The sequence below is a fragment of the Chlamydotis macqueenii genome, chromosome 2 (assembly GCF_036417535.1).
Source record: "Chlamydotis macqueenii isolate bChlMac1 chromosome 2, bChlMac1.mat, whole genome shotgun sequence".
Lineage (NCBI taxonomy): Eukaryota > Metazoa > Chordata > Aves > Otidiformes > Otididae > Chlamydotis > Chlamydotis macqueenii.
In genome coordinates this window covers 63,264,206-63,289,468 of record NC_141557.1, presented here as the reverse complement: position 1 = coordinate 63,289,468, position 25,263 = coordinate 63,264,206, and the positions used below count along the sequence as shown (strand labels likewise).

Below are 25,263 nucleotides of genomic sequence, written 5' to 3'. Positions count from 1 at the left end.
TGTCTCTTCCTGAATACACGGTACAATTTTCATCAAAAGCCAGCGTGCCTTGGAAAATCACTGATGCCTTTCCCTCCCTCTCTCTGGCATTCCTGTCTCTTTGGGGGCAGGAGGGAGCAGGCTCAGGCAGAGCGTCGGCCGGGTGCTCTCTCCTTTCCCGGGATTTTATAGCAGGCATCAGTCTAAAAGGGAAACTGCTTTTTTGGTATTGTTTCTAAAATTGCTGACGTTTTTCGTTTATCATGTTTAAAGCTCAATCCGCTTCAGGCTTTTTAAGTCCCAGAGCAAGGGAATAATAAGAAGAGTATATAATAAGAGTATAACAACAGCTGCCTTAACAGAAACGAGGTCTTTCTGTGCCTCATGCTTGTCTTGGTTGCTTGAGATGACCGTGACCTGGGAGGCTTGGCGTGGTCCCCGGGCTTTGGGCTCTTCGGAGCAGGCTTGGGCTCACACGTCCCCTTCATGGGCTGTGAGCCTGTGACTCTGTTCCTGTGTGGGACTGGGGACGCGGGTGCCGAGGATCGCAGGACGCGGTGGGAGGGCAGACCCCGACCCCGCAGCCGAGGCAGAGGTTAACGTAAGTCTGCTGGCGATTTGTCTGTGGTGCTCCAGTTGCCGCCCAGGGCCTCGCACCTCGTCTTTGGATGTAGAAATTATGCAGAGACCAAGGAGAGATTTTTCAGGAAGCTTTGGACAAACCCGGAGGTAGTGATGGGAATCGTACCTTTTCCAGACCAAAATGGGTTACCAAAGTGCACCAGTCTGCCTCAAAAACTATTGGAGGCAACTCATTACACAGAAAGTCCAGAGAGATGGTCTTTGTGAAGTTCTGCTTTAGCTTTTATCTCCAAGGTCGTCTTTTGTTTCAGTGTTTACGCATTGTGCTGTCTCACCCAAAAGAAATAACTTTCTGTCTCTTTTATAGTTAAAGTAGCAAATAGTTTTAAAAAGAAGCCCTCTACCAGGCAGTTACTATATGAGCAAGTGATGGTCTGTGTTTCTCAGGCCCTTGCTGTCCCAGTTGTGTTCCTTTCTGTGATGTTTTTCCATCACTCCTCAGGGCTGTATAATGCAGAATCTCTCAAGGGGAAAAATGTCACAGCCAAAATGGAAGTACAGGACTGGACTTCTGCCCTCGGGTGCGGGGGCAGTGTTGCTGACTATTTCCAAAACTAAAATCCCATTTTTATTTTTTTACCCGCTCGTTAGTATGTCCCAAATCATCCTATATGACAACAAAAAGTGTAGGCACTCATGAAAGTGCTGGATTTCTGAGATATCTTCTACATTTTTTTACTTCCTCTTTAGCCACTGTATTTGACTAAACAGAACCTGAAATTTCCTAGAGACAGTTTCTTACTCATTGAAAGGTAACGTGTTGTAGTTTATTTCAAGTGTCATCAGTTTAATCCAAGAAGGGTGTTGGGCTGTAACACTTTTCATTAAACGTAGTTTTTTTTTGAGGGGAGGGAGAAGAGAAATGGTTGGGTTTGTTGGTCGGGTGTATGCATGTATGAGGTCTACCACACCAAAAGGAGCTTCCAGGAATAGACACCCAGTTCCAGGTGGCTTATAAAAGTTCCCTACTGTATTTTCTTGTACAGTTGTTTTTGTTTTTTTTTTACCGTTGAAAGCCACATTTTCTTTAGCTGCAGTTGCTTTTTCAGCCTCAGAAATACATGTGTGTGTTCTTGACCTCGCAGACACAGGGTTATGTAGTTTTAGATATGGAGGCTGTAGTTTGCACCCAGAGAATGTATGCCTGGGTACGTGTCTACCAGTTGCAAAAGCACATTTGGCTTTTATCTGCGTCGATGAGCTTGTTTATTTTTTATGGATTTTTTGGATTCCACTTTTGTGACTGTGAAAGTATTAAACTCGCACGTGCAAAAATTGTTCATTGAAGCCACAAACCATATGATTTCCTTAAAAGTTGTAACTTTAAAATGTTGCCTATTTTTTCCTTCTTTGTTTTGATTTGTGGACCTTTCAGATGCTCATGATGCTGGTTTGGTTTTTTGGTTTTTTTAAAGTATTGTGGTCCAGATAATGAGATAGAGGACAACCGTACTTGGGAGAAGTTGAGTTTCTCAAGAAATTGGGGTTTTCTGAAGGTCAAAAAGGGCACCAGCTATCTCGAGGTGCGATAGTCATCGGGGCAGCAGCACGGGATTTGCTGACCTGTGCGTTCATGGCAAGCTTGTGTGTTTATGGCGAGCGAGAGGAAGTTCCTCAGACAAAGCAAAGTCAGGGCTGTCTGGGCAAGACCCAGTGAGATGGGGAACTTGCCGGTCTGTGTCAGTCACCATCTCCTGGGACTCATTAGTGTTAATTGGGGGGCAAGGGGAGTGGACAGGGAAGAACCCGCACTGCCTCTGACCTTTTTCTCTCTCCAGCTGTATTCATGCTGGATGGGGACGTGGAGATGCTTCAACAAGTCCGGTTTGCCACCAGGTAGCGGCAGCTTTTGGTTGCTTTAGGTTGCTGTACCATAAGGCTGAAGGCTGCTTGAAAGCCTGTCTCAGTAAACTGATTTATTTTGTTTGTTTGATTTAATCCTCCCCACGCTTTCTCCTGGCTCTTTTTTTCTGTTCATTCAAACGCCCCTGCGAGCGTCTTATTAATGGCCTTCCTTCACCAGCTCGTCTTAGCACCACGTGGTTCTAAATTCAGAAGAAGAGATGCCATGCCAGCCACTTGTTATCTCCATTCCCACAGCAATAGTTTCTTGTTCTTTCTCTAAGCCAACAAGTGCAAGATTTCCCATGAAAATCGATCTCCGAATATGAAATTTCAGAACGGTAGTGTTAAGTATTATCCAGGAGCCTGATGAGGACTTGTCTTTTCAAACTTGAGTGTGAGGAATTCCAGTGCGCTGTATGCACTCCATGGAGGAGCTACTTGCTCGGCATGCCAGCGAAATCCGGCCAAGTCTGGGGTGGGACGCAGCATCTATTTTAACAGCTCACAGCCAGACTGCTCGGTTGTCAGACAGGAAATTTAAAAAAAAAAAAAAGAGAGAAAAATCTACTCGTGTTGACTTATAGGTGAAATATAAAGCAGGTATATTTTTCTGGCCACAACCAAGTCGGTGGACATGTAGGCATTATTGTTGTTTTCTTACTCCTTGAAGAAATACACGTGGATCTTTAACAGGCATCTGCTTCAATGTGAGATGCCGGTAATAAATAATAAATTGTAACCATATTTGCATTTGGTGCACAGTTGGAGCAGGGGCAAGCTAGCAGCCTGGTAAAAGTTTCAGAAGCCCTGTGGTTTCTCTAGTTTATGGTTTTGTTTCTAAAGGAACACTCCCTGTTAGAAAAAAAAATAAAGTTTTGTGCAGGGCACCCAGTCTCAGCCCTGCTCCTGCTTGGGGTGCCGAAACGCACTTGCCGTCCTGCTCTTCCGGGCAGTGGCCTGCATCGCTGCGGGGCAGCTGGCTGGGGTGGGTGACTCCGTGCTGTGGTACGTGGCCAGCGAGCAGAGTCAGTCCCGGTCCGACACCTGCCATCACGCTGACACTTCTGCACAGCAGCCTAGTGAAGGACGAAGATGTGTGCACATCTCTTTATCAAGTGGCCTTGGGCACCTAGTAGCTTAGAAAGTGTAATGGTAACTTAATTCCCAAATGCATAGCAGCTGTGTGAAAACGGGGCTTAAACACATTTGCAAAGTTCAGTAGAATTTTTTGGCTTTGTTTCCTCGCCGTCCAGTGTGCTGCTTATTATCTTTCTTTTTTTTTTTTTCATAAGTTGATAAATCTTTCTGCTAAAGGCAGAAGTCAGCCAGACTGGATAATCTGTTTTTGATTTAATCATATTGTGTATCTGGTGTATGCAAAATAAATCACTATTCATCTGTTTTGTAATCTGATTTATGTAGGGCAGAGTTACACTGAGCGAGTTTTCTGCAGCCTAACCCCAGGTTTTGTGAACTCGCCTTGAAACAACCATCCCTCATTACAGGATTTAGGAGGACTGCAGTTAGATTTATTACGGCGTAGAAAGGGACGGGACAGGTTTTCAGTTGGTGGAAAATTCGATCTGAGGGAAGTACACTGCTGTATATTTGATCGGAAGACTGCGTGAAGACCTTTTATTTCTCTTTGTGACCCCTGTGGAGGGGCTCTTCTCCCCTCCGCGTGATGCCAGCTAGATGAGGTAGTTTGGGCCTTTTCAAAACGATAAGGTTTATTTGCAGCAACCAGATTTGATTTTACCACTACACCCTTTGTGTGGTGACTTTTTCCTTTAACTGCATTTAGCTGCAGGAAATTAAGTGCATGATGAAGATAACCTAACATAGGAAATGGCTCTGACAGCCCCAGCCCATGACACTGTTAAATGCATCACTCTGCTTCCTTCATCAGGAAAACTGCCATTAATTGTCAATTTATAATTGGGCAGGTGGTATTTTTGAATTTCAGTGATAGATTGCAGGCTAACAGCATGCTGTGTATTTATTTTCAGGCTTTGTTTGAGAACATGAATTTTACAACTTGATTATACTGACATTTTCGAGTGCTGATTTGAAAGGGTTTTTAGTGGGTTTTTTCTTTTTTTTTTTTTTTTTAAGAGATAGAATTAGTTATGGAACTATTACTTACTTCCATGTATCTTTAAAAAAAAATCCCTCTTCACCTGAGGGCTACACTGATCATCAGAGCTGTCCTTTTTAATTAAGTGTTAAAAATGTCTAATCTGATAGATGATGTCTCCTCAGAAAAAAAAGAAAAAAAAGATCCATCAAGTGAGAATTTACTTAAAACCAGAAACATCTGTTTAAAAATGTGTGCTGATCATCACCAGGAGAGACACAGCTGTTTTGCTCTGCTCTTTGTCATTTATCATTAGTCAAATATGGTTTACCCAGAATTTTTTTTTTTTAAGACTCTTTCAGACTAAAGTTTGTGTACCTAATGTGCTAGGCAAAGAATAGTGGCTATAGACAATGGCCAATTGCCTGTAATTTTTTGCCATCTCTTCGCTCTTTGTTTGAGTGTCTAGTAGTGGAAGTGCTTCTCCTCACCTCCATGGTGGGCCCTGGCCATTTTGGGGGAAAGGCTTGCACGGGAGCTCAGAAGATGTAGCATCCTGCCTCTAGCCAAGGCTGCGGCTCCCGTGCTTGGGGAAGTGGTAGCCAAATTCAGGATTTGTCCCAGGCAGGGTCTTGCCTTTGCAGGGAATGCCCTGCTTGCTGCGGCTGGATACAGATGTTCATGGGAGCTGAGAGCCCTCACAGAGGCAACATCTTGCTTTTGGATAAGCTCCCGTTTGGGCTGACCTGGGAGCTGTATTGCTACTTTCTTCTCTACCCCTCTGTTATTTTTGAGGATGCTCCGTGTCCTGAGGGCTGGATAGCAGAGCAGCTGGAAGTTTGGAGCCTGCGGCTTGCCAGCAAGGCGTGCTGGGGTAGCAGGGGGTGCCCAGGGAGTGAGGGGGTTCCTGGTTCTCACCCAGGGCTGGGACTCAGTGGCTTCAGCTGACCCCTGCCACACGTGTCGTGTGTGTCTGTAGGCGTTGAAATCATACGGGTCAAAGTGGCATGTTTACAAGCAGTGAAGAAAGATAATGTAGGGAAACTTAGCACCACCTGAAGTCCCATCAGTGTACATGCATGTGTACACTAGCAGAGAGGAGTTAAATATGCCGGTGATAAAGGGCTGGATAAGCACTTAAAAAAAAAGACAGAGTGAAAAAACTCCACTGTGAGTAGCTGAAGTCTCTGGCCCGCAGTGGGAGACAGCAGGGATGCTTTGGGGGATATGAAAGCTGTGATGCCTGTGGAGCCCAAAACATGCTGGGGTACTGTGTGGATCACAGGGATGGCAAAATGGAGTCTTCAGTCTCCAGCTGAACATGTGCTTGTGATAGACGCATCCAGTGTGGAAGCTCTTCTGTGTCCTTTCCTTCCCAGTCAACTCATTTCAGCCGTGATTCACGCTGCTCGGACTGTCCCTGCACCAGAGCCATAGGAGCGAGACAGGGAACCGGTCAGTCCCCGGCAGGTGGCCTCCCGCTGTGGCGGGACGAGCCCTCTCACCATTGCAGGTAGCCCCTGCCCATGGTGACAGCAAAAGGACTGAGGACCATGATTTTCTGCTTCCTGGTCATCTTCTCTGGGCTGGTGGGAGAGATTAAATATTAAGGTTGACGTAGGAGGATAGTATGTTGTGGTTGTGCCATTTAACTACTTATAAAGGCTTTTGAAGGACATCTGGTAAGGAGAATTCATCAGAGAGAATATTCGCTAGACGTAAAATTAGTGTTTTCATCATGAAGCTTTTTGCCTCAATTTCAAGATCAATACGTTTGTCTCAGGCCTAACACTATTTCTGCAGTGCTTGTTTGTTTCTTGTTCTTTTTTTTTTTACCCCAAAGCGTCAACTTGGTATTTCTTAACAGCTGAGCTGTCCTGACTATTTTCAAGTGTGGTTTTACACTGGAAGTGGGTTTCTAAGAATGACGCTTCCCCACCATCGCATGCTGTTGGGCCTGCTTGCTTGTGTGATGGTAATGAGTCCTTAATATTTTAGTTAATTGCAGAGTCAACACAGGGGCGGAAGAGCGAGCTGGGTTTTCTTCTGGCTTGCGCGTCATCATTAGTAGGATTTGTAAGCAAGTTCTGACTTTGGAGCTTGCTGCCTTGCCGTGCGTGAACCTAGAGACCGGCGTCGCTTTGCGGCTCTCTGACGTGTTTTGTATTGGGAAGGAAGCTGGGGAATGGCTTTTTTTCCTCTTTCTGCCCCATGTAAACTGAGCAGATTTGTGGAAATCCATTAGATTCATTAAATGCAGAACTCCTCCAGAGCTGGTTTGGCACTTACTTCCACAGCAGAAATTCTCTTCCTTAAATTCCTCCGTGTCTTGCTACCTACCTTTCTCCTTTTGGTTCAAGAATCGATACATTAAGATATTTGTAAGCTGTGTCTTAACGTTTTTCCATTTTGTTTACAAAAGGGACAGCATCTGGGCCATCAGATATGCTCGACCCATAAATCTTCATAAAATAACCATTGCCTTTTAAATTACTTATGTCATGGCATTACCCGTATTGATGAAATTTTAAATGTAAGACGGTGAAGGATGAACTGCGAAATACGGTCCCTAAAGTAATAGTGCTGGATGCTTATGGTTTGTGATAGTGTACTTGATGTTAATTTTTAATGCGTTTTCCTTTTCATTATAGCCCGTCCCTGCCTGCCCTTGATTGGCAGCTGCCATCTCACTCAGGACCTTATGAACTGCGTATTGAAGTGCAGCCGAAATCCCACCACCGAGCTCATTACGAGACAGAAGGCAGCCGAGGGGCTGTGAAGGCATCTGCAGGGGGCCACCCTATTGTGCAGGTACCAGAACGTGTAACAAGCAGCACGGGTTGTTTATCTCGGCGCTCTGGGCTGAGCACCCTTTCTGCTCCAAAACCGAAAAGTGACAGGGGATTTTCTATGTCCTCCAAGATGACTGCATGTGAGCGCATCTTAGAGGGTATTTTAAACTGGATGGACCAAGCCTTTATTAAAAGCAAGGCAAGAGCATCCGCTTGCTCTTAGCAGTGTGGATGTGGTGCAAGCGGATGGCTGCTCTGTCCATGTACGACTTAGCAAGCGTTCAGCTGGCAAGTGGTGACCGCGGACCTATCCGTGCAGTCAGATTCCAGACTTGCATTTTATACTCACATCAGCTGGGGACGTGCCTCAGTACACTTCATCCTCAGCTTGTGGTTGGGTTAATCAGAGCTGTGAACACATGTTGGAGGGCAGAGCCGTAGCAGTAATGTGGAAGTATGTCGCTGGTTTGGATGTTGCAGTGAGTGCTGAGCGAAGTGAGGCTTTTTGAGTTTATTCTGTTTAGTTCTTTAAACCCTTCCAGCCGCTCTGGAAAACATCTGAGGTCTGAATCTAGTTTCATGATTTCTACCAAACTCTTCAGTTACTGTATATAAAGCATTTAATTTAATAACGCTGTAAACTGACCCTTAATTCATTTATATGACTAGTCTCATTCATTTTTAAAGGATTTTTCTCAGGAGCAGGAAGAACAAGATTTAGTTGTTTAAAACAAAAAAAAGGAAAAGTAAGGGGAGAGAGCCAGCTGTGCCTGTCCCTCCTCAGCTGCTTCTTTGCTCCCCCAGAAGTTAAAGTCGCAGTGCCTTCTGTCAGGATTGTGACCCCCCGTGCAGTGGAGCCCAGGTTTTTATCACGGCCCGGGCACCGTGGGACCCATGGGTGTCCGGGCAGTGTCTGTGGAAGGGAGGCAGTGCTCACGCTGCTTGGGTTTGTGCCATAATTCTGGCTGTAGGAGCGGCAGCTTGTGGAAAGACCGGATGGCTGAAGATGATGTACAGACCACATGGGCAGGGCTCCTGCGCATTTGTTTATTTGCTGCAAAAACCCTGTTAGCAAACACGTTGTTCGAAGGAACGATGTGAGTTTGAGATGACATGGAGCAGGCAATGCCGCTACAGATTTCATGTGCTGCTGCGGCAGCTGAAAGGGGAAAGTGAGGGGAGTTGCCAAAACTCATCAGTGACATGGGATTATGGAAGTAATCTGCTGAAAGACAAAAGGTTTTAGCAGAACATTTGTGCATGATATTAAAGAGGGGTTTGTGGCAGACACACTTGATGACAATTAATACCTACTGTGTTTGTGGCTTGATGCAAGGAAATGTAAATGAGGAGGCATCAATTTGCAGTGGCCAGCCTGGCGTTTAAAGTTTCCTACGTGCTTTTTGGAAAGACTGAATGTGATGCCAACATTTAATTGGACTAAATGTGTCCAGACATTTCCCCTCTCATCCCCTGTCCCAGTCTGTCGGGAGTGAGCGTGCCGCTTCCAAACACAAACAAGTGTCAGAAGAGAGGAGAGGAGAGGAAACGGCGGAAGGGCATGAAGGGAGAGGGGAGGAAGCAGCCAGTCCTCACCCTGTCAATTTGCTCTACCGGTTTAATAAAGATTAATGTATTTTTCCGTTCTTTTATTACAACCTGAACATCCTTTTCTTGAAAAAGAAGAGAAATGTAAAGAGGACCAGAAAAAGCTTCCCCATGCTGACACTGCCATCCTGGCTAGAGTTACCTGTTTGAGGGAATACTTGGAAGCCTCACTGAGACCAGAGTTGGCTGGATGGATGAGAACTGCTCCCCACACCCCCACCCCCACAAAAGAAAGGAAAATACTTGTAAATACTGTTTATAAGAGAAATACTAAGTATTTATAAATAAGTACTTAAAAAAAAAGTACTTATAAATAAATGAAAGGAGGAGGAGAAGGAAATCTGGTGACTGACAAAAGCTGTAAAATGCATTTCTAAATTAATGTATTTCCAGACATTGCAGGTGTTTGGCTCGGGTTTGATTCAGTCCACTGTGTTGTAGAGAAAGGAGCCCAAGCTTCAAAGTTCACACCCAAGTGTAAGCTCAAACAGTATCTGAGTGTCTTCAGGTGTGAGGTTTTGGATCAAACTTTTGCCTCTAGTTTTTCTCAGTGTTTTCAATTGTGTTGACTCAGTGAAACCCATCATAAAATGTCTCTGACCCCTTGCACTACCCTTTTGCATTTTTTTTCACCCCATGTGGGCAGTCAGATCTTTTTTTTGTGTCGCTGCCTTGGGAGACCTTCCTTAAATTCTGCTTTTGTTGAAGCTCTTGCCCTTTACCTTTGACAAGAGGAGAATTCAGAAGAGGTCTCTTCCTCCCTTCTCCATTTCAAATCCCTTCTCACTAGCATCCTGCTTCCCAAACCAGGAGCTTTTCTCATACTAGTACTTCCACGTATCTTAGGGCATGCTGAGGCAGAGGAGGAGTAAATCCAAAAAGCATTCGCTGCTCATGGCACAGTTCCCCAGCAAAATTGCCAGGAGGTTGCTTTCCCTGCAGCTGGAGCATGTTTATCTTTTTTTTCCAGGCAACGTTAGCTCCCTTGCTGCTGCTCCATCTCTTCTTGTGGGAGGTGGAAGGGTCCAGGAATCAAAGGTTTCCGAGGCAAGCATGCTGGATGAGAAGAGCGGTGGTGTAGGAGGGCAGGATTCTCTCGTGGGTGTGACATAAAGTCCAGAACTGGAGACCAATTTTTTCCTTGGCTCTAGCAGCTCCTCCAGGCTGACAACTTTTCTCTGGAGCTGGAGAGGGATGCATGCAAAGCTGAAGAGCTGTGCACTGGGGCCCAGCACCACACTCAATACCCGCCGGCGTATGAGATTTCTCTCCTCTCCCAAACCTCAGCCTGGGAAAGGGCCAGCGGTGCTGAGCGTGACAGGCTGCCATGGGGGTTTATGCTGACCTGTGGAAGAGGTGAGCCTGGCAAATGCTGACAGCTGCCCGCGGCAGCAGAGTCTTGCCCCAACCTGGTGCTGAAAGGCGCCACTCGCTCCTTATCATCTCTCCATCATCTGCGTGAGGCTTGCTCGCTGCAGTCTCCTGTGGGCTGTCTCCCAGCTGTACTTCATGCCAGCAGGATTTCCTATGGATTTCCTTATGTGGGATGGCTGCACTTTCCTTTCTGCGCTTAGGAACGATACGGTTTTGAGTGCTTCAAGTTGCCTGTGAGGGTTAATGAGCCCAGTAACGCAATATTCCCCTTCTCTCACATTTCGCCTTTGCCTGTTTGGGTGTTTGGCTGCCCTGGCAGCCCCAAGCTATCGCTGTTCTCGATTGCTAAACGTTTTGAGATTGGGATGAGCCGGCGCACCTAGCGAGCTAAGAACGCTGCAGAAGATTGGCAAGCGAGCGGTGCCAGGGAGCGGTGCCGATGAGCTCACGGCTGGCACTGGCTTTTACCCCTTGGCTCGGGGAAGTGTTTTGCAAGTTCTCGTTGCCTTTGGTGATTTCAGACTGGGGGTACTCCCTCCTCTGAGTCAGAATGGGGCTGGTGCCCCAGCTGGCATTTGGCATTACACAGCAGCACGCCGTGCCAGGTGAGGGTGAAACCTGGGACCACTTTGGGGAGCGAAATCACGCCTGTTAGCAACCTGCTGGCATCTCTGCCTTTGCAGGAGTTCATGACTACAGTGAGGATTTTTCTGAATGGAGTGGGATGAAGTGAGGTGGCGACATTAGGAAACCCACAGAGTTAGATAGCTACAGCCACATTTTAAGCGAGGTGAATTTAATTAAAGGTATTTACGTCCAGAGCATCTTACAAACGTCCTCCATTTGGACCTATCTCCCATTCTTCGTTTTAAAAGTGGTGGTGAGGAGTTGCACAAGATGGAGGTTACATTCCAGCCAGCCATGGCTCTGTTTCAGCTGCAGGTAAGTAATCTGGCAGATAAAAGTTTGGGATCGCTGGGGAGGGATGGCACCAGATTATAAATATATGGTCTATAGATATTCTAATTAATAACTCATCTTTGGAATAAGTCAAGCATGTTGGCTGCCTGGGATGGAATTTTTACAAGCAGGGCGCGGTGTATCTGTGAGATAAAATCCAAATACCCAAGAATGTTTCATTAAAGGGTATGATTTACTCCCATAGAAGACTGGACTAAAGAGTGAAAGAAAATATTCAAATGCACAGAATAGTCTAGTAAGTGCTTTTAAAAGTCATGATGATTATGCATTTTGTTCATGCAAAATATGCCAGGAATTTTCTTCAAGATCACTCTTGACATGAGGTAGATAAATTGGTTAGAAAAAGGGGAGAAAAGGAGTTGTAGGATTTTTCCTTTTTTATCTAGGTAACTGGTACTAGCCAGAATTTGTTTTCCTCTTGGAAAAATAAGTTAATGTTGAAGATACAGTGAATGCTGCCTTGCGTTTCACCGTATGTCTTTGCATTGAGATGGTAGAGGTTGTGTATGGCTTGTGCACTCCAGTACAGAACTTGATCTGAGCCTGTGAACAAATGAATAGTCTGAACTCCCTCATTTTACAGGCAAAACACAATGATTTGTCTGCTGATTTACATAGTCAAAATGTTGTCTGTGCCAGCAGACTTGCTCACAGGAGTTGGCTTGTGTCATTTCTGACGAGATCTCAAGTAGGCACTTTGGGTCCGATTTTCAAAGGCCTTGAGGCATATGTTGGGATTTTTAAATCCCCTTATGACTAACAAGTGTCAGACTCCTCTCTGAAGCAATTGCTGTCTCAGTATATTTGTACATCTCCACATCACCATAATTAGGCACCAACATGCCTCTGAGCTATTTGTGCACCCCGATAACACTTGGAGCGTGTCACCATTTGCTTTCCACGGATCAGTTGGTTTTGTTGCTTTTGGATAATGAGCTCAAGCAGTTCAGATCCAGGTGTTGGCCACTGCAGGTATCTATCAGAGTCCTTTCATCTTCTGGACCCAAGATCTATGAAGACCTTTTGCAAACCCCTCAGGGAGTAGAAAGCCTTGTAGATCAAACGATTGTAACTTCAGTCCAGTGAGCTGCAAATGGGTTCAGCTTGGGGCTTTGCATTTTAACACCCCAGTCTCATATAGAGCTTCTCATGCACTCAGCCTCAGTTAACAGGCTGAGGTAACAGGGTTGTGCTGTTACACAGAAGGCAAGATGGGAAGAGAGAAAAACTCAACCCAGGAGTTTTCCTTTCTTCCTGATTCTCTCCCGCATCCCACTGGGGAGGTGGAGGGAGAGCGAGCAGCTGCGTGGTGACCAGGGCTAAACCGCAACAGAACTAAAGAAAAAGACTGGAAAGAGGTGTTCCCTGTTGATGACAGGAAGTAGATGAAGGGATCAGGTAGCTGCAAGGAAGGCTCTTCCAGACAGCGGGGCAAGTCCTTTGGAGCTGTGCTCTGATGGTGCACAATAGGAGCGAGCCCATGGCCAATTTTTAAGTACATAGTATGGGACTTCTCATACACCTGCAGCACGTGCATAAGTGCTTTTCTTGGTAGAGGTCCCCCAGTGCTGTGAGTTTGTTTTAAACAACAAGGCTGCCACCATTGCTGGGTGAGTCAAGGGAACTGGAAGGAAACTAGTCCCTGGTGGATCCCACTCATGGCCATCTGGCACCTGACCAAGAGGAGTAGATGCGGAAAAAATCGTGCTAGCCTCTTTCCCCTTCACTCTCAGGATCTATCAGAGCAGAGGAGAGGGCATATTCTTCTTACTAAGCAGTGATTCAACTTGTCGTGCCGCAGTGGACTTCCTCTCTGTGCTGCTCTTAGCTTCTTTTTAGAAAACAGTGTCACCCGTATATCCAGATGGAAATATAATCCTTTCTTATGACGTGGATATAAAGACATTGGCAAACACCTGTTAGCCAGGTTGCAATTAATAGCGCAAAGCCATGCGACCGTACAACAAACCAGACAGGGAACCTACATTTTATAGCCTTGTTTTAGACAGCCTTACTTCTTAAGAATAAATCTAAGCGGAATGGCTTTCTCACTTCTTGCATCTGTATAGTAAAAGCTAACCTCAAACCAGCAGACAGATAATCAAAACTGAAAAGTAGAATGATTTGGCAGATGTTTTAAGGCTGCTATTGCTTCTATAAATCCAACAAATGGAAGGAAGCCCATTGAAAGCTTTTTATCATGATTTTTCACCGCTAGAAGATTGTATTTTGGGAAGGGGGGTGTTTATCTTTTTTTGTATTTCAGATGAAGCTGGTCCCACAGGGAAGCTCCACAAGCACAGCTGTATAGGTAGTGTATGGCCTCCCTGAGAATAGCCAAGTCCAGAAGGGAGCCGTTCTGGAAAGTATGCTGCTGTCAGCCGGTGGAGATTTCATGACCCTGAAAATGCAACTTCAGCTCTGATTTATGAGCAGTCTTGAGGACAGACCTCTGCTGTTTGGTGCAACAGCCCGTTCCAAATGAAAAACAAAATTTCTACCAGCCAGCGCTTGGGGGATGCACTCTGCTGTCCTTTAAAAATGACACCTTGTCCACGCTTGGCCTGACGGATGCCGCAGTACATTTCCTGGCTGTTTGGATGCCAAGATACTCAATCTGGCTTTCCAGCCTGAAGGGTTTAGCCCCACATCCTAGGTTTGCCTTCAGTTTGGACTCGCCAGCCACCAGCAAAGCAGAAGTTAGTGGCAGCTTTGAGGGAGGAGGGGATGGAAAGCATTCCCACTCCTTCACTGTTGCTGTCTCCGTTCCCTTGGGAAAGGGGATGATGATATCAGCCCCTGGCTTTCCTCTTCTTTGGCCTCTCTCAGTTTCCCTTCCGCCTCGTCCTTTGTGATGAGGGAGTTGGAGGCATTGCTCTCGCTGTGTGGAGTATCTTTTAGCTGTCCTCTGGTGTTGATTGACAGGGCAAAGACCTTCTAGGTTAGACCTAGGGAGGAAGCAGAGGAGTCATCTTTATCTCCACCACAGCTCACGGAGCCATCCTTTCTGCCTCCCTTGTGAGGCTGGTTTTGGTGACCAGCAGCACACGCTGCAAGACCAAGAAAGACAGAACATTAACGTAGTAGTCTTTCTTCTCTTTTTCTTCATTTACTTTGTCCTCAGGTCTCGTGCTGCATCCTTTCACTCGGTGAATTGCTTGCAGTATGGACGGAGTCTTTTCTGCATGTTGTCTGAAAGGACGATTCATTATTATTTTGGAAGCATACATCAAAAATGTGTATCAGTGCTCTCCAGGGAGGAATCAGGACTCATCCTCAACTGCTGGAGTGCTATACTTTTTTTTGTCCTTTCCATCCCTTTTGCCCCCTGCTTAATATTGCATCACTCCTGCTAAAAGTTGCAGAAGCTGTATATCTTACTCTGTCTCAGAATTTTCTCTATAGAAGTTGCCATTCCGCTTTTCTGCAAGCAGTCAGGTCCCAAGCAAGATAAGAAAAATCCCCCTTACCTTGGTTTTTTTACATAACTACATAAAGTGCAAGTGTGTCTGTGGGCCTGGGGAGTATCTGTCAGTGGGTGGTGTTCAGTGAAGATGGAAACAAAAAAATTAATATAATCAGCAGTTGACATAGGCGATTTCTTTGCAGCGGTGTGCTAGGAAAATACCTGCACAAGCCGCAGCAGCCGGGCAAAGGCGTTTGTGGTACCGCTAGTGAGGCTGCTGCAAATGTGCTTATGGAGCTAAATGTTCACAGTTCCTTCCTTTGTACTCTCTGTCAAGATCTGCTAGAGCTCAGGAGCCCGTAGTGTAATCTTTTCCCTCTTACATTATTTTTTTCAAAGAGTATTAGAAAGAAACAGTTCAGTGTAAGTGATACAAGAAGAGAAAAACAACAGCCAGTGAGCGTTTTGGCACATTTGAAAGCTTAAAAACATGGTCATAATATAAAACCAAAAATTGGCAATTGCTTAATTCATGCTCTAATAGATCTTTGTCTTTGGGGAACTTTATTCAAATATCTGAGCTATTCATGTTAAAAACTGGCCCACACATCTGCATAGTGATTGCTCTCTCATAAGGACAGTTGGTGGTGGTGGTGGGTTTTTTTCTCTTTGTGGTAGAAGCACCCTTCCACTGAAAATGCATGCATAAGGGGGAACATCTAGAAGCTATGAGAGTCACAGAATCAGGCAGTTCTGCAGACTTCTCTGAGCTTCAGCAGCTCTTCTTCTGCCCTCGCAGCATTCGAGAAGGAGCTGCAGATGCTTCTGGTTAGACGAAAGAGGCTACCAGTGGTGCTACAAATGGGTACTCACTTTTCAAAGGAAAATACAACATGTGTAGACCTTTTTCTTGCCTCAAATTACCAGACCTCCATTGCAAAAAAAAAATCTAACAAACCAAAACCCAAACCAAACCACGTTCAAAGCAGTATTGGGGCACTCCTGAAGTCAGTCAGCTTAGCCAGCTTAATTCAAGCACATGCATAGGGGTTTGCTGATTCTTAGTCAGTTTAGCTTGCTTTAAGAAATTAAGACTGTGGATGGGTAACATGTGGAGGACTAGGTTTAAAATGGCTTTACAGGGAGGTTCAGATGATACGTGAGGCCGTGGTCTGGGTGTGAACCATGGTTGTTACTTGACTTAGTTTTGGTTGCAGTTGAGAAGACCTACTCCAAAGTTACCAACCGGCAAATCTGCACCAGACTTGTCAGATTGTTGCATGTTGACATGCGCCCAAAAGCTGAAATGAAACACGGTTAAAATTAAAATGCAGCTTTACCAAGAGCCAGATGCTTCATTATGAGCTGAGCTAACCTACCTGCCAAATACTGCTAACCTGCATGAGGCAGGTGATTAATTTTTTACAAGTCTGCTTTGGCAACTAGACATCTGTCCTCTATTCCTAAAAGTAATATCTTGGGGCAAACATTTTTTTTTTCTTCTTGGTACTCCAAATTACATACTACATACATATCATGAAAATTATATTGTGTACATTCTGTATGAAGATATACTAGGGGCTAGTTCGTATTTTAGATCACTTTCACACCAATGTAACCAATGTAACTTTTCTACTTCCTAATTTTTATATGCAAGAAGAGTAAAAAATCACTTCCGTAACATAGCTTGTAATCTGGAATGTCAGTATATGTGGTTATAATACAGATTTTCCATTTTAATCAGTCATTGTTCCAAGTAGCAGGCTGAATCAGTGGAAAATATGGTGTCAAATTACTCAGTTGGTCTCTCGAAGTGTGTTGCAGCTTTCATTATGAGCAGGGGTTTATCATTTCTTTCCTTGCAAAGAGTAGCTCAAGATCTTCTTTGATACATGCCGTGAAAGGGAGATGATCCATTACAGCACCTGCTGTATACGTACACATAAGTAAAATATGTTACATGCTGTCAGTGCAGCGAAATAAAATAAACTTTCTCCTCCCTCCACATGTTTAAGAAATAATTTAGGAGTTGTGTATTTTCACTGAAACAGTTGAAACACGCTAGTGATCAATTTACTTGCACGTGGTAAAAATAATACAGGTTGCAGACAGATTTGTAATATGGTTTTTAAACACCTGTTTTTAATGTTTCAGTACCCAGTAAAGCGGAGGAACTCCTGCTTTTGGTTTGCGTGCAGACATTATGTACATTGGGATTTAAAAGTTTACTGCCTGGGTTTCAAATGCAGCCCTGTTCAAAGCAGTAGACAGCACTTGCAAGCACAGCGTGGGTACATTTTTGGGAGTTCTTCGGCACTGCAGTTACCAACACCGGCATCCCCCTCACTGAGTTTTGCTCTTTGGAGCACCAATAACATGGTGTTACTGCCAAATGTGAATCCTGGTGAAAACCCGTCACCCTCACCAGAAAGGAGCTCCTCCCTTGCTGCTTGCAGTCTCACTTATGTAAAAATATTACTGGTCCAATTCTGTGTGATGTAAGGGAAAAAATGTAAAGGAGATTGAGCAAAGTGATCTTTCTGCTGCAGTGCAGTAAAGCACTTAAGTACATCCTTGAATTTTCATAAAGTGGGATTAAATGTTGAACATGTGCTTAAATTTTCTACCAAGCAAGGATAGATGGATCAAACGGCAATTAATTCTGTCACTTACTGTTGCTCAGATTACTCAGCTGCAAAATCTGGATTAAGACACTTTCATTGCCTTGCACAAGTGTTACAAGAGATAAGGTGTCACACGTGAGCATGTGGGGCTGCCAACTGCCCGAAAATAGCATGAAAAAGGGGAGCAGGTTGCAGAAGCTGTGCTCTGTTCTTGCAGACCTCTTTTGCTGCTTTTCAGGAGATCCATTAAGTTTTCCCTCTTAAAAATCTGGTGCGCTTTGGGCATCGGTTGCAGGTTCCCCATGTGTTGCTGCTTCCTTCTGATTGTTTTCAGGTGAATTGTATTAACTGAATCCTCCTTTTCGGTCCCTTTGATTTGGGGATCCCTTGGGATGGTCACATCTTCTTTTTGTTCCACTACTGTTATGCTTGCCTATGTCTAATGGGCATGAAGCCCCTATGTCTCTGAAGCTTTTTATGTATGTGTTCATAGCAAGTCACGCGTGATGATGCTAGAGCCAAGCTTCCCATCATTGTCTGAAACCTTCCCGTTACTTTCCTCTGTCTTTGGGCAAACTGTACCCTCCTTCATGTCATTTAAGTCTGTGATTTAGACCAGTCACTGAAGTCACCTATATTTAGCCAATTCCTGTCCCTGTCCCTGCATCAAAATAGCAGTATCAGCGTATTGTGTGTGCTCTGTGCAGGACATGGATGCCCATATTCGTTGTACTTAATAAGCTGCACGTTCTCGTCCCCTTGGCTGTCTGCCCGTGAAAGGACAGTGGCTAGCGTTTGGGAAGCCCGCAGCATATCGTTGCTGTGCGAGCAGATAAATAGCGAGAAGGGAGTGGGTTGGAAGAGAGATCACGTTTCGCTTCTGGAGAGCCGCTCAGAGCCAAGCTGTGCGTGAAGCCCCAGCGCAGCTCAGGCACCAAGCATTAGTCCCATGTTTTCATCCCTCTCCTAATGTCTTCATCTGAGGCCGCTGCCTGGTTTGGCACCACAAGGGGAGAGACCTGAGCCCGAGATGGTTGCGGCACGTCAGGATTAAGAAGCTTGAGTAGGGCTTGGGCCTGGGGCCAGCACTACCACCGCCGTGGCTTTCCCGCGTGTGCAGACGGGGATGTAACACCTTGCGAGTGGCTGTTTTGGGTGAGGCCAACCGTTGCAAGTTGGCTGTGGCACGCACCGGCGAGGTGCTGGCTGCGGCTGTGGGGCGAGGGGATGGGTGCTGCATGGGTGCTGCTGGCGGCGTGTGCCTGGCACAGCGGGCAGCAGCGGGGCTGGTGGGGGGCCGAGCTCCCACCGCCATCCTTCATTCCCTGGAGATCCTGGCCTGGCGTGTTGTTATTATGATTGCTATGGAAATAATTTCAATATGTTTTGTAGTGCTGAGATGCTGCGTCTTGCATTGCTTGGATGGAAAGCTGCTTGACTGGTTTTAGAGGGTGGCTGTACGCGCACAAACACTGGCTGATTTTTTTTTTGTGGTGGAAAGTAGGAGATGCGCAGCATGGTTTTGATTAGAATCACTCATTTAGTCTCTCACTGCAGTGTATTCTTTAGTTGAAAGATAATTTAATTTTCTTTGTTTTGGAAGATTTTTGTGCTTGTCTGTGTGAAATGTCTTTATTTACTGTGCCTCATTGTGCTTTCTGCATAGCTTTGATTGTGAGGAGAGTAAAAGACAAAACCTTCCCTGGGCTGTATTGTTTTCCACCTGCTGTGGCTTTTAATACAGTCTCACTGCTATATATGTACCAAGTGCCTGCATTTCTGGGAGGAAAACATCAGGGAAAATTGGCATAGTGTACAGGAGTAGATTTAGCTGTAAAACTCTAATTGACATGAAGAGGAAGAGCACATCTAAAAGTTGTGAAGTGCTGAAGAAGTGTAACTAGTATGGGTTTGGTTTTTCGCCTTGGAGAAGTCCACAGAAGATAACGCTGGTTGAAAAAAAAGGCAAAAACCAAAAAAAATTCTGCTGCTCTTTGCAGAACTGTGTGTTAAGATCTTGTGACACCTCTTCTGCTACAGAGATATAGTAGTATAGTATAGCAATATTTAGATAATGCTTATCATCTCAGAATAAAAAAAAAAGCTACACAAAATACATAAAATCTCTCCCCATATATGCAAGAATTCATACAATGTGCAGCTTTTAAAAAAAAACCTTAGAGATGGCATTTATTAATCAATAGTCCTTAATAGTCCTGCAATAATTTTCCAAATGGTTTTCAAGTTAATTTCCAACTGTTTCTCTTGCAATGGTGTTGTTTTCATTATGCGGGCCTTACGTGTAGTAGCTCTTATTCTGTAGTAACATAATATTCATCAATATAGACTCAAATACTGTCCGTGAATATAGGTTATAGAGTATTATTGACTACAAAATGGCATACACTAATAGAATTTTACACAAACTCCACCCATAGCTGCAGACATGAGCTGCCAGGGACAAACAAATTTAGACCACAACTTGCAGGCACATGTGCTAGCATCTAGGTACACAAGTAATCTCAAGCACATGTCCCGAACACATCAAAGCCTCGTTTTCTAATCCCTCCCGGTTGTGAGGAAAACCTTAAAATATGTGAACTGCCATAGCCGCGCTGCTGGCTGCGAGAGCCCTGCTTGAAATGGAGGCAGGTTGGAGAGGTTTGGCAAAGAGCAAGACGGTGCAGTGGCGGTGCTGGCGCCGGGCTGTGGCTCTGCTGTTCTGCCGACGTAAATGAAACCTCTGAAACTCTCAGCCCAAAGGGGATTTTGCATGGATGAAGCCCCTGAAACTCTCAGCCCAAAGGGGATTTTGCATGGGTAGTTACTTTCATCAGAGGGCAGCGTTAACCTAGAAGCCTAGCTGTAATAGCAGATGTTTTGAGGTAAAGTGTTTAATGAGTAAAAGCATTCGTCTGTTCCTCCAGTTTTAAGTCAAATACATAAATAAAATACAGAAAAATATAATCAAATTTGGCCTCTCAACTCTGCAGCTATTAGTGAATGCTCTTTTTCCTTTTTGTATTAGAAAGGTATGTAATACAAGTAAGTTTGAATTTAGTATAAAAATTAACATTAGCAAGAGTATTGCCCTTTTGTTACGATTTTAACATGTGCTCCAGTTCTGAAACCACAGCAACAGCAAGGCCACTGAAAATGGACCTGATGCTGTTCCGGAGCCGAGATGGAGAGCGCTACTGGGGCCGGTGGGGCGGGGGCGGGGGGTTGCTGCAGCCTTTGCACGCGAATGAATTGGTCCTTACAGCAGCTCTCCTCTGAGCGAGGGAAGGGTTGCTAGGCCTGTCTTGGGCACACGGGGATGGAGGGTTTGGGAGAAGCTGGTTAAGTGTCCATCTCCCAGCCATGACCTCCTGCTGCTGAGTACACCCATGGTTTCAGCCGTGGCCTGGGCTGGTTACAGGGGCAAGCCTGCATTTTCAGTTTGTTTGTCTAGCCATAGATGTCTGCAACCAAGCTAATTGGCTTAGTTTCTCTCTGTAATCAAGGGAAGGCTGGTCAGTGTAGAGTTTGGCAGCTATTAATTTTATTCTGAACATCTGAAGCAGCTCAGGTAGGTCACACCTTCAGAGAGCGTGTCTCATTTTGCCAGCCATGGAGGCAGCCATGGTGACTGGACCCCGTTGTTGTCCAGCCTGTATGTGTTAAAGTCCGATGGCATGAGTCACCTGGATTTTCCCTATGTCTTTTTGACTTGGATATGTTGTGTATAATTACGTGTAACTGGGCCCAGCAGGCTTTAAGATCTTACTGGTTTGCCAGGACTGAGGTTTACCTTAGGTTAGATACTCAGGTGAGGCTTGAGTATGATGGGATGGAGTGGTGCCTTTTAAGACTTTGGCGTTCCCATCTCTGGCTTGGGACTTGACCCATGCCAAAGCCTCATGTTTGTAGTCAACAGGTTGATGTAGATGTTTGTCTGCTGTAAAAAGACAGGTCCTGGTCACCAGTACTCATCATACCTCCCTTCAAAGGGAAAAGTGTTGCCCTCAGCATCCTCCTCAAATCCCAGTCATGTGCTGACGTCCTGCCGCACCAACTGCAGCAAGCCGTTATCCTTTTGCAACAGCAGATAAGCTGCTCTGTAGAGCTTTTATTGGCAAGTTCTGCCATTAGTATTTGCAACATTTTTTCTGACTGTCTTACTAGCTTTAAACAGGGTTGTGGTATTAGCTCGTCGGTATTTGGGGGAAATTCTAGTGCAACAGCTGTTGCTAAATAATGTTACTCAACGTGACAATATTTCGAATGATTGATTGAAAATAGCCTACGTATGTTGAGAAAGAGTCTTTTTAAGAGTCTTTTGTGCTTAGTTTATTTACTGGCTGTTGGAGATCACAGGCCTTTTGGTTCATTTCGGCCCTTGGGGCCTGTTGGGCAGAGCTGCTTATGTTGTGCTTGTTGGACAGGGAGTCTGATCTGTTGCATCCGGGTTATTTTTTTGGTAAAACAAGTGGCATCAACCAATAGCATCACTGTTGCTCTCAAACAACTCGCAGTGTGGAATCCAGTCACTCTGGATTTTTAATGGATTAATCAGACTGTCTTGGAGGTCAAAACCTTGAAGACGAGCTATAAGATATACCTGACCTATTTTTATTGCTGCACTAAGATGCTTTCCGTGGAAGGCACACTCTCAGATAAAACTGCAGCGTAATCAGAGCCATAGGACCAGGTGAATCAAAGGTGGCTTGTGGAAGGACCAGAAGGGTGTAGTGACCTGGCAAAACACACTGCCCTTTTCTGTCTCTGAGACAGGAGTCACAAGTAGCATGTTTATGAATATTGTGCATGTGGTGACACCACTTTTGGGGGGTTAAAACAATGGAAGCAGCACCTGTCTTGAGGAACATAACACATGCAGACGGCACTTTTCTGACTCCGAAGAGCAAGAAGGTTGCGTTAATCTGCTTTATTCCCCAAGGAACGCGGGTGTAAATCACGTGAGGATTGGAACCAGAGGACTGGGAAGCACTGTGTTTTCCACAGTGAGGAAGGGGTTAACCAGCTGCATGGCACAGTTACTGGCTTTTATTTTATAATAAGACTGAAGCACAAATGGATTAAACATAGAGCAAGCTGGAAATATGTAAAAACTTCTTATGACATTTTCTCTGCTCTAATCAAGTCATGTATCTGTGATGAAGCAAAAACTATCCGGCAGAGCTGGAGATGGGAACTCGATCACCCTGTGCCCAGCTTGCTACTCCTTCAGCCGCAAAGCCATCCTCACTCTGTGCTTTTATAAAATATTTTGAAATACTTGCCTTCTTTTAATTCATTTCTGCATTTAAAAAAATGGACAGAAGTACTGTGACATTTGGAAGCCATCGATATTCATGTGACTTGCAAGCAAGGAGGTTTATTTCAAACCTTCAGACAGCCTCCCTTCCCGCTCCCTCCTTTCCCCAAACACAGAAAGCCGTCAGGGCTTGACTCATGAACTGTCAGATTATAAGAAGTCTCACTTGGGACATACAGCTGTGTGGCGTGCTAGTGCACTATGTGCTTTGTCTGCCTTTGACTCCGGTGGCTAATTAAATAGCAAGATGTCTTACATAAGAATTTTTTTTGTCTTTTTAAAGACATTCTTGGCAAATCAGAGAAATTAAGAATTGCAAGTGTATTTATAGTAATTTTCGTGGCAACAGAACAGTAAGTCCAATATTCATATTATGAATATGGCTTGGTATTTATAGCTCTCCAAATATTTACAGAGATAAAGCCTTTAAACATAGCCCCAGCTTTCTGTCTTCAATAGCAGTTTAAATAAATGTCATTGGGATAAGAGTTAAAATTTAGGGGGAGAGCAGCCATTTCTGGTCTAATACTGTCTCACTGGTGTCTATGAACCCCAGAGGTGTTTTTCCTGGAGCTGTATTGCTTCTGTCCCGTGTGAGCCAGTATTCATCTTGACATGCAGGAAAAGCACCTCACAAGCGTTGACCTTTAAGCTGATAACCCCTGGGGTTAGCAGGGCACCCTGTTGCCCTCGAATTTGCAGAGGTAGGAAGAGGCAGTCACTGCAGCACTAGCGAGCTGCTGAGTGATAATGCAGCATTTGGGGTGTGTGGGGTGTCTTGGATCTGGAGAAGTCACCAATGGATATTGGTGGTGGCACTGTGCCATGGCTGGGATGGGCATCGGTGAGGGCATCACGCTGTCCCACTTGTGCTGGCGGCACCTGACACACGCCCGAGGATCCTGGGCCAGCCTGTGCTCACCGAGAAATGGGAGCTTGCTGGATGTGAGCGATGCGTCAGCAGCATGACGAAAGGCAGGTTCACAAGTATAAGCTTGCCTGGGGTATCTGCCTAAGAATATGTAATAAATTCCTGTTGCAGTGCTCCTGTAATTTTTTTTTTTAACTCTTAGGTGACCATGGGTATGACTGTCCAAGCTGAAAGCTATTACAGATGCTGAGGGCAAATGTTTGAGTGGAAGCTGAGTAAATTGAGGGGTTGGGTAGTTTCAGGGGGGGCACTGCTGCATTGCACTTCCTCCCAGTCCCAGATTTTTAATGTGCGGTTTCCAGGGCCCCTCTTTCTGTTATCAGTGTACATTTACTCAAATGCAATTTGAAAGCCTGCCATGCTTCAGCTTTGTATTGCTTCAGATCCTGTCGAAGCACAAATGCATGCAGACTGCTAGGATGGAGAGCCCCCAGAAGGTCACACATGGTGACCGTGCCACAGGACAAGGGGAACAGTTGTTCTCCTGTGCAAGGGCCAGCGGCAGCCCCCCTTGGGGAAGTGCAGGACTGTTCACGAAGAGGAAAACTTTCATTTAAGTGGACTGCCTGGTGTGGGTGCCACCTCCGTCCCTCCATGGGGGAACAACTCTCCCCAGCCCTGTCATGCAAGGAGGTTTTGGAAGCTCCCAGGACTGCACAGGTGGGTGATGCCCACTTAGAGATGGGCCATGATGCGGAGAAGGCTGACTGCCTCCAGTCACCTGAAAGTGGGGCTGAGGATTGTGAAGGGGCAGCTAGGATTGTGGGAAGGACATCTCTTCAGTCTTGTAGTAGAAAATGGCACAAGAGCAGTAGTGATTTCCTGGTGAATAAGGTGGTCAGGATGTACAAATTCATTTTGTTAGTAACTCCTTTTTCTGATGAGCATCCCTCTTGTAAATCTAACAATTTTAGGAGGAGTGCAAGTTGACTTGGTTTCTAGATATGTCCATTTTTGAGGAGGACAATCCTTCCTAGAAATAGGGAGCAACGTCTTGTGGCTGTTTAGACAAGGAGATTCCATGGCTGTGCTGAGAGCCAGCAGCCACGAAGACTGTTTTTCCCTGGATAGAGACCGAAATGACTTGTGAGCCAGTGACTGAGTGTACAGCATCTCTATTACATTAAGATTAATAATTCCTCACAGTGCATTTGCAGCTGGAAGTTTTACATAGGTCTTTATTCATCGTGATGTGAACAGCTGCTCTTTTGCTGCACTGTTGAATTAAAGTCCAAGTGGCAGCACTAGAAAGTGCCACATAAAACACACTCCTGCTGTTTTCCATTCACTCCTTCTCGCGTCCAGCTCTCGCCCTCTGCCCAGGCTTAGCCCTTTGCAGGAACAAGCCATTTTATTTTGATTTGTGGACCAGCTCTGTCTACATTTGGATCTTAAAACAGAGTTTAAGTGAATCCAAGGAAAATTAGTTTTAGAAAGGAAAAATAAATCTTGAAAGCAGCACAAAAAAGCTGTAGGAATTCCTGATACTTTTTTATTTGAAGTGAGTGAAGGACTAAGGTGTAGTAGCATGTATGTTAAGTTGCACAGGGCATAAATTATATACTTTTTTGGTTAACTGTGTCAGATAGAATTCAGCAAAAGCTATTACAGCCAGAGGGTCACCTCAGCTCCTAAGGAGGTAGGGTTTTTGTTGGTGGGATTTTTTTTTTTAATTCGGAAGTCT

General features: G+C 45.1%; 1 protein-coding gene across 5 annotated transcripts in view; it reads left to right on the top strand.

Moving 5' to 3' along the window:
• Positions 1-25,263, top strand: part of NFATC1 (nuclear factor of activated T cells 1) — a 113,129-nt gene that overhangs the window by 11,592 nt on the left and 76,274 nt on the right. For all 5 annotated transcript variants that reach the window (XM_086743141.1, XM_086743139.1, XM_086743137.1 and 2 more), the window contains exon 3: positions 7,195-7,354. In XM_086743141.1, coding sequence (XP_086599267.1) covers positions 7,195-7,354 — 160 coding nt within the window. The remainder of the gene's footprint in view (positions 1-7,194; positions 7,355-25,263) is intronic.